This window comes from Apodemus sylvaticus, chromosome 9 (assembly GCF_947179515.1).
Source record: "Apodemus sylvaticus chromosome 9, mApoSyl1.1, whole genome shotgun sequence".
Taxonomy (NCBI): domain Eukaryota; kingdom Metazoa; phylum Chordata; class Mammalia; order Rodentia; family Muridae; genus Apodemus; species Apodemus sylvaticus.
Genome location: NC_067480.1, coordinates 72,327,720 through 72,336,912, shown reverse-complemented (window position 1 = coordinate 72,336,912; position 9,193 = coordinate 72,327,720). Strand labels below are relative to the sequence as shown.

The 9,193-nt window shown below is 51.3% G+C and overlaps 1 protein-coding gene across 1 annotated transcript; it reads left to right on the top strand.

Moving 5' to 3' along the window:
• Positions 1-3,575: 3,575 nt before the first annotated feature.
• Tincr (TINCR ubiquitin domain containing) lies at positions 3,576-8,968 on the top strand. Its single transcript, XM_052193670.1, has 2 exons — positions 3,576-7,027; positions 7,261-8,968. The coding sequence occupies exon 1, from the start codon at positions 6,151-6,153 to the stop codon at positions 6,418-6,420; it is 270 nt and encodes an 89-aa protein (XP_052049630.1). The 5' UTR covers positions 3,576-6,150; the 3' UTR covers positions 6,421-7,027; positions 7,261-8,968.
• Positions 8,969-9,193: the final 225 nt, after the last annotated feature.

Genomic DNA, 9,193 nt, shown 5'->3' with positions numbered 1-9,193 from the left:
ATCAAGGCCGTCCTGGACAACAAAGCAAGTTCCGGGACAAGAAAAAGAAATCCGATGGCAGTGCTTAGGTCGGTCACACCAGCAGTGCCTGTGGCTGCTGACACATGGAAATGCTACCCTGGTAACCCAGATGGCTGTGGCTACATTCTTCAGGGACACCACAATTCCCTAACACTGATTCTCAGGGTTGTCACTTCCCAGGCATCAAGTCAGACATGCTAGAGACTCCTGTTGGGACAAGCATTAAGGAACCTACAACCTACTACACACACTGTCCATGGTTCTTTCTAGAACTTTTATGACCTGTAGCCCCTTGCTCTTGATCTCAGTTCTCTCTTGCCTATTACTTTCCACACACCTGTCTGCCTCCTATCCCTGACCATGCTCCCATCTTTAGGTTACTTTTCTCTTTTAGGTTGTTCTTTTCTTTTTGTTAGTTTTTATTATCTGAGGCAGAATTTCTCTATATATCCTTGAATGTTAAGGAACTCACTCAAGGCCTGGAACTCAAGAAATCCACCTACCTATTCCTCCTGCATGCTGGGGTTATCACCTAGCTGAAACAGGTCCCCTCTACACCCCCACACCCCGAGACCGGGTTTCTCTGTGTAGCCCTGGCTGTCCTGGAACTCACTCTGTAGACCAGGCTGGCCTTGAACTCAGAAATCCGCCTCCCTCTGCCTCCCAGAGTGCTGGGATTAAAGGCGTGTGCCACCACTGCCCGACTGAAATAGTTTTTCATACTTGTTTTTTCCATCCCTCAGATCCTCCTCTATACTTCAAACTTCTTTTTTTAATAACATACATATAGAGAGACAGAAAAACCACAAAGGTGGAAACAAAAATAAAGGTAAACTATAAAAAAAGTAAACTATAGCCCTGCCTCCAAAAACCAAATCCAAAAAACCAAAAAAAGGAAAAAGAGAAAAGAAAAAGAAAAAGCTAAATAGCTCCCAAGCAAAGGAAAAGGTGTAAAAAAAAAAAAAAACAAAAAAAAAACCATTGAGTTCTTTTTGTGTTGGCCAACTATTGGTCTGGGGGCTTGGCCTGAAGTGTGCTTAATTAAACCCAGGGCACTTCATTGGAGAAAACTGGTTTTTCCCTTTGAGTGTCAATTAGAGGTCGCTGCTGGGCTACTGGTGGAAGTGCCTGCCCGTTCCCTGGGTCAGCAGTGCAACCCTGTCTTCCTTGAACCTGCATGCTGTTAGTTTTGCTGAGTCTGTGTATCTGGAAGACACTGTTCCTTGAAGATTTTCCCACCTCTTTTTCATAGTGCCCTGAGCCCTGCGGTGTGATGGAGAGATCCCATTTGTGACTGAGGTCTCCATTTCTGCATTGCGCTGCTGTGGGTCTTAGTTCTTGACAACAATGGGAGGAGCTTTCTTGATAGTCTAGCAAGGCTCTGACCTCTGAGGGCTTTCTCTGGTTAGCGTGAGGCAGACCCATGACACCATCATTTGGAAAGTTAAGGCAGGAGCACTGTTGGTTCCAGGCCGGCTTGAATTGTGCAGCCCACCGTGTCCAAGGATGTCATGTATGTAGCTCCTGTCTCCTTGTTCAAGCAAGTATCCACAGGCTGGGTTCTGGTGCAGCTATCATCTGTAATGTGTTAGCAATTTTGAAAACCAGACCCTTGTCTCTGTCCACTGAGGCACTGCTCCCTGTGGGTGGCATTAAGTGCTAAAGCCACCAAACGTGTCTTATCTATTCTAGACCAGTCACACCCACTTCATGGAGACTGAGAAACCATTAGGCGCCAGCAAAATGACGTGAGCTTCGGAGCAAGACTCCTAGGAGGCGCTGGTCATTTCCCCAGGCATAAGTGAGCATTTAGAGTCCTCTGGAATAAAACCAGTAGAGTGGCTTTCACAGTGTCTCCAACGTCTTGTCTTTGGATCATCAGAGAGAGAAGGCAGGGAGCCCTCCCCTGAGCTGGGGTTCCCTGAGAAAGGGAAACCCAGGCCCAAGTGCTCCCCTCTGGTTCCCACTTTCTGTCATTCACTTCCAAATGCTTCTTGTGCACTTAGGGATATGTCAGTGGCTCATAGACAGCTTCTGCTTTGACTCCTGGAGATGACTGGCAGAAGCAGCAGATGTAGGAGTCCCCAGGACTGGGGCATGAGATGGGCAAAAGTGTATAAGACGGGGGTAGACTCTGGCCTGAAGACTCCAGTACCCACAGCAGGCTTCAGGCCTGGAGGGGAGACACTGAAGGGTTTTTAATGTCTCCTCTTTGGTGCCACGTTGCCAGGAAATTCAGACCTTAATGTCACTGTCAGGGACCTAGCAGGGAGGAGGAAAGGTGGGCTCACAAGCCCTTTGATGGGCTTAGTCTGCCCCGACGACCTGACCTGGGCTTCATAGGGAAACCCTGTCTCAACAGGGCCGGCGTTGGACTGTGTGACAATAAAACCATCCTTGATATCAAATACAAACGTAGGAGAGGAGGGGGCCTGCAGGCTGTGCAGTGTTGCAGGGAGAGCCCCCGGTTTCCACAGTCAGTACCAGGTGGCACCAAAGAGCCACACTGTTAAGAGATTCCCCACAGGCCCTTCAGCAGGCTCCATCTCTGCCCAGTCCATAGTACTTCCGTAGCAGCTGGCGTGGGATCTTCACTGGCATCCAGAGGCTCCTGGGTCCAGGCTACAGTTTGACTGAAGCAGAGATGCTATCCATCCTTGGCTACATCACAACTTTGAGGCCAGCTGTGCTTGGTAGAGCTTTAATCCCAGTACTGGGGAGGCAGAGGCAGAGAGGTCTCTGAGTTTGAGGCCAGCCTGGTTTTTGGAGAGTTCCAGGACAGAGCTATACAGAGTAACCTTGTCTCAAAAGCCAAACAAACAAACAATAAAAGTTAGGACAAGGGTACACACTGTGGCACATGCTTCCCAGCACTCAGGAAGCAGAAGAATCTCTGAATTGTAGTACAGCTTGGTCTACAGAACTGCACTGTACTGTTTTAAAGCAATCAGAATTACATAGCCACTGTTCATTACTCCCCTCCCTAACCCACCCCCCAAAAAGGGGAAAACAGAGAAGTGTAAGGTGGTAGTAGATGTCTGGGACTTGGGAGATGGACATAGAAAGATAGCAGTAAGTTTGAGGCTAGCCTGGACTACATATTGAGACCCTATTGTAATAAACACAACATTGTGTTCTGCACAATGGAACATCCTGAGCTTCTTAAAGATTAACGACCAGCAATGGTCTCAGAATACCGAGAATATCAACACAGGATAATTACCTAAGACATGATAGACTGCTTTCATTCACCTGTAAAAAAAAAAAATGCCTTTGAATAAGATCCAACAGACAGTAGAAAAAGGACTGTGAAAAGCAAATCCATGGGACTGGAGAGGTGGCTCAGTGGTTAAGAGCACTGATTGCTCTTTCAAAGGTCCTGAGTTCAATTCCCAGCAACCACATGGTGGCTCAGAACCATCTGTGACAAGATTTGATTCCAGTGTCTGATGACAGCAACAGTGCACTCACATAACATAAATAATAAATAATGATAAATAATAAAAATAAATCTTTAAAAGAAAAGCAAATTCAAATGTTCCAGTGCTGTCCATTTCAACAGTGCTGCGACCTGAGTCTCTGGCTTTTCAGAGCTCAGAATTCTCCGAGCTTGCTGACATCACCCTGGGTCTTCCATGATTGCCTAGAACATGCCACTCTGTCATCCTCAAAAGCCTCGATCCCTCCCAACGGCCGGCCAGGGTAGAGAGCCCGTGGGCACAGCCACCTGGCTCATCTCTGCTTTAATGAGAAATGGGCTTGCCTGCAGCTCCATGGCTCTGGCCCTCACAGTGACCAATGGGTGCCCGTGAGTGTTGTGGGTGACACTCAAGAGCTTCATCTATGAGTGATGGGTAGGTCCTTGCAGACCTGGTCTCGATGGTGAAGTCAGCCACCCACCCACTATCACTGCTAGGACTCAGTTTCCCTGTGTCCTGCAGGTTGAATGTTGGAATCTCAGCAGGTATATCCTGCCCTGGTCTGACTAGATCTTGTGCCATAAGGCTGTTCTGAGAAAGCAGGCCGTTCCACCCTCTGAAGCCCAGTGGTCAAGACTGATTGTTCTTGCTCAAACGAAACAGCAAAGTAAACTAGCAAAACACCGTTCGCTTTGAAGGGGGAGGAAAATCTTTTAATTCTCTTACTTTGGCCTCCTGAGTGTGTGTTGCCACAGCACCACTGCACAGGCTGATCCTGTCCATTGTGCTCCACCAGAAAAGCATAAAACAGACTATTTGGTGACCATTTTATTGTATTCTAGCCTCAGCCTGTGAGAGACCAAGCTTTTCTTTTTTATATGTATAAGGATGGCATCTGGGAGTTTGTAGTGCACGCCTTTAATCCCAGCATTCTGCCGGCCCAGGCAGGCAGATCTCTGAGTTTGAGACCAGCTTGATGGACAGAATTCCATGACAACCAGGGCTACACAATAAAATCTTGTCTCCACAACAAAACGAACTGAATGGGGATTGGGGTTGAAGCTCCCTAGAGCTTCGTTGGGTTGAAGAGCCCCACCTAGAATCTCCCCAGTGAGGAGCTGGGGGTGTGGTCAGGGGTGGAGCCCTGCCCATAATTCTCCAGTAAGGGCTGGGGGCGTGGTCAGTGGAGGCCTTTCCCTGTCATATGCCCACTCTTGGTTTCCATTTTTAGTTTTACATGGAGGATGTGCCATTTTTCATAAACCTGTTATGTTGTCTATCCATTTTTCTAATTTATTGTTGGTTTCCAGAAGCTTTTTACATATGGTGAAAGTTGGTCTTTTGTCTATTTTGACTACTGGAAATTTTCAATGGCTTTGTTACAGTTTTCATGTGTGAAGTGTTGGTGTGTGGGTGTTTTATATTTGCATGTTGTCAGTTATTAATCTTTCAATTAAAGGCTCCCTATACAGGCACTTACTGAACTGTGTGGGTGGTGAATGTGGGCAAAAGGGAAAATTAATGTCACCTTCACAGCACACTGACACATATGTTTTTCCTATATATTCTCCTACCTGTCTTTTTTGGAGGTAATAAGGGTCATGATCTCGCTTTGTAGATAAGGTTGGCCTCGAACTCACAGGATCTGCCTGTCTCTACCTCCAAAGTGCTTTAAGTGGATTAAAGGTTTGTACCACCAAAATGTCACTTGTGCTAAATTTTTAGAATGTTTAGTTTGTTTTCTTTGTGGAGTCAAAGTTAACACGTAGAATGTTCTCTCAGCATTGCTATTCCTGGGTAAGTGTAAGTCAGGGCCCTGTGACAACATTGTCATTTTACATGACCCCAATAGACAGGCAGAGATACTGAGGAAAGGGGAGGACAGGGTTAGAGGTCACACAGTGACCGCTGCATTGTTGCTGGTGACACATGCCCAGAGCTTGTGTGTCAGGGGCCAAGTGCAGAGTACAGCCTGCTCTTTCCAGTCGGGACAGCAAAAGCAGGTTTGCTTTCCTAAGTGTGCTGGAGAGGCAGCTGGCCCCGGAAAAGGGCTGTAAGGGTCGGTTGGGAGGCCGGGCCCCCTCTTCTCCTATCAGGTACCCGCTGCACCAACCGTGTGAGTGGTGAATGTGGGCGGATGGGGACATTGAGGCTCCAGTGGCCATGTGAATGGGGTTCTTCTAGCCCACACCCAGAAGCCTGTCTCCTCTACTTAGGCCATGACCACAGAGGCTGGAGATGTTCTCCCTGTTCCCAATTTGATGGCCATAAAAGGCAAAGGCTCAAGATGGAGGTTTCTTTGGAGCCCACAGACACAAAGCCAGTGCAGGTTTAGATTAGGGAGGAAGTTCTAGAGTGTTCCCTGGAGGAATAAAGAAATGGGTGGGTGGGTTACACTGCCCTCCTTGCCACCCTCTCTGTTCCTCACTTCCTCCGCCCCCAGAGCAGGACCCTCGGCAACACCAGGCTCCCCATCCTGCCACAGTGCTGCTGCTGAGTAGCTGCATTCCTTGCCCCAGGGCTTTTGATGTATGTTGTGCACAGGAGAAATGTTTACTGTGGAGGCCTAGGCTGGGCCAGCAAATGTCCCCCTCCCCCTCCTGCCCCTCCCCTGTGGGCTGCTCCGGCAGCAGGGCGTGCCTAGGAGGGGTGGAGGCAGGCGGCTCAGCCGGTCTGGCAGGTGCTGCCCTGCGAGAATCTCAGGCTGGCAATGGCCGTGGAGGAGCTGCGTCGAGGGCTGTCCCGCTGGAAGCGCTACCACATTAAGGTACACCTAGCCGACGAGGCATTGCTGCTGCCACTGACCGTGCGGCCCCGCGACACACTGAGCGACCTGCGCGCACAGCTAGTGGGCCAGGGTGTGAGCTCTTGGCGCAGAACTTTCTACTACAACTCTAGGCCGCTGCCTGACCATCAGACAGTTCGTGAGGCACGCCTGCAGGACGGCTCGGTATTGCTTCTGCTCAGTGACACCAGGTGACCAGGGACCTGGGCTGGGACCTGGTAGGATCTTGAGCTCTGGCTTATGGTGGTTGGCCCAGGGGGATGGTCATGGTTCGGGGACACGGTGAGAAAGGCCCCTGTGACATGACGGCGCCCTCTCCCTCTCAGCTCCGTTGGCTATGTTGATCGTGCTGCAGGCCCCAGCGCTGGCTCTGGGTGCTCCCCTCCTGCCCTCTCCCTGTACCTGGCTCTGGCTCTGCATGTCCTGCTGTATCTGTGTCCTAGCCTCTCTCTCTCTCTCTCTCTCTCTCCAGCTCTCTCTCAGTTTCTGCCCACTCACCTAAGCGGCCAGCAGGATGAACAGTCCCAGGCCAAGCCTATGACGCCCAGTGTCTACACCGGGCTCAGTGTCCCTAGTGGGGCCAAGGTGTCCTGTGCATCCCCACCAGTGTGAAGACACTTCCGCTCAATCCTGGACTGGCTGGAAAGGCTTTTGTCCTCACTGTGTGTCTTTCTGTTCACCCCCTCAGGTAGGAAATGGAGGAGATGGAGCAATGACTTTAGGGACACAAAATGCTGGCTGAAGGAGCAAACTGGCCCGGGCACCACACCTCTCTTTTCCTGGGAGTCCGGTCTTACTCCAGGTAAGCCACTCAAATGGGGACCTGAAAGATGGTGGGGAAACTGAGGGCCCATAGGGTGGGCACATTAGCCGTATCCTTCCATCTCCTAATGTTGTCTCAGCACTTGTGTCCTTGCTGTGTGGCCTTGAGACACTCTCTACTCTCCTCTGGACTCTTTACTATGATGCAGACCTAAACTGATTGTGCTTCGTGAGCTTAGGGCCACAGTGCTCTGCCGGCAATTCCTTTGACAGGCACCTGGACGCACCGAGCAGTTTGTCTGCAATTCCTGTCATGTCCACCAGGGGGAACCAAGCACTGTGGCTGCTACAGAAGAGCCTCAGGATTGTGGGCGACCACTGCGCTCCCTTCCACGCCCAGAGCCAGGCTATTTGGAGAAGGGAAGGCTATTTGGCCCGGAAACTGCTGATCCCATCCCTGGGTCCACATGTCCCTTCCTGATCCAGGTGCTGGGCTCCCAGCCCTGCTGATGCCCACTGCTTCTGGTGTTCCTGATGGTGACTTCCGACTGTCGTACAGCCCCCCACCCCCTCACCCCCCACTCCCGGCAAGGAGCCTTCTGGTTGCTCTGTGGCCTTAGGACTCCTCCCTCAGGAGCCTCTGCTGCCTGGATCCTCCTCTGTCCATCCCCAGAACACAGCCTCCTCAGGGACGCTCAGCAGGCCCAGTTCCTCACAGTTGGACCCACAGGGCTCTGGCTACAAACCAGGGGGTCCTGGTGAGCTCATTACTGTGCAAAGTGGTCTGAGTATTTCAGCACGTGCTGTGGGCGCTCTACTCTGCAGCTCCAGTGTTGGATGCCGTGTGACCCTGTCCCCCATTGTCCCCGTGTCCCCCCACCCACGTGCTGGAAACTACACTGTGACCCTAGAAGGAAATAATGTTTTAATTAAGAGTTGTCCAGGCTGCAGGGGGCAGAGCAGGACAGCTGGGGACTGGATCTTGACCTTTGGAAGCAGGGTTGCTAGATGTACTTCGTGGTCCTAGCTCCGTGCCAGGCCCTAGGGGTCTGGGTCCTCTCTGCCTCCTTAGTCTCCTTCCACACCCACCAGGCTGTTATTCAGCTGTGGGGAAACTGCTGTCCCTCTGGGAGAGCTGCTGGGGGTGGGGGAGGGGCTGGCATTGAGGGGCTAGAGAAAGCATTTTGACATTTAACAAACCCTATGCAAATTACATGCAAATTACATGCAAATCACCACTCATTCCTTCAGGCGGACAGCCTTAGCGTGTTCAGAAATAATAATGTAGGGCCTGTCCCTTGGTCCTGGCCCTGGCGGTCTTCCCCTCCCTGCCCTCCTTCCTCCCTTCCTCCCTCTTTCTCTTTCCCTCCTCCCCTTCCCATCTTTGATCCAAGGCCGCCTAGCCCTGATGTAAACAGCCCATTGGCTGCCTTCATTCTGTTCTCTAGACCAGAGAACCAAGGCCTGAGGTCCCAGAGCCACACTGTGGAAGGCTTGTGCCTCTCCCCAACAGCCGCCAGAAGCCGGCTCGCACAGGCCCTCTGGCCCACAGAGAAAGGCTACATGAGGAGGCTCCAGGCCTGCCGGAGCTTGCAACAGCGCAGGGGCGTCGTGGTGCTGAAGGTCAGACCACCCACAAGCTCACCCAGTTTCTTGCATCCTGAGATCTCCCTGACTTCTGGCCACAGGCCCATCAGCCTTTTTTTTCCCATCCCACCCTCCTTTTGTTTTTTATAAGCTATTTATTCTACAGAAGCCTGCCTTCAGTGGCCGTTTATACACAGCCATTTCTGATACTCCAGTAATAGCCTTCGTCCGGGCCCCTGCTCTGCCAGCACTGCGCTCCTGTCCTGGGCCTGAGTCATGAACCCAGGTTAGGCAGGAGGCTCATTCCATCTCTGTGAACTCACTTCAGGAAACCCAAGGTCATCTATCTACTCTGGGCTCTAGGTACAGAGGTGCCATTTTGAATGTGTATCAAATAAAGACTAAAAACAAAGCAGGTGCCTGCTGTGGCCTGGCTTCCTTCCTGTACTCACCCCGCCTCGCCCCCACACACCCCTTCCCGAGGGCTCCAACTCCAGCTGAAACAGCCACTTGCCCATTCTTCCTCCAGGGCCTGGCCGGCTTCAGGCCCCACCCAGCCAGTGAGTGCTAGCTGGGGCAGGAAGTTTCAGGTGAGACTTGGCAGCTTCTCCAGTCTCAC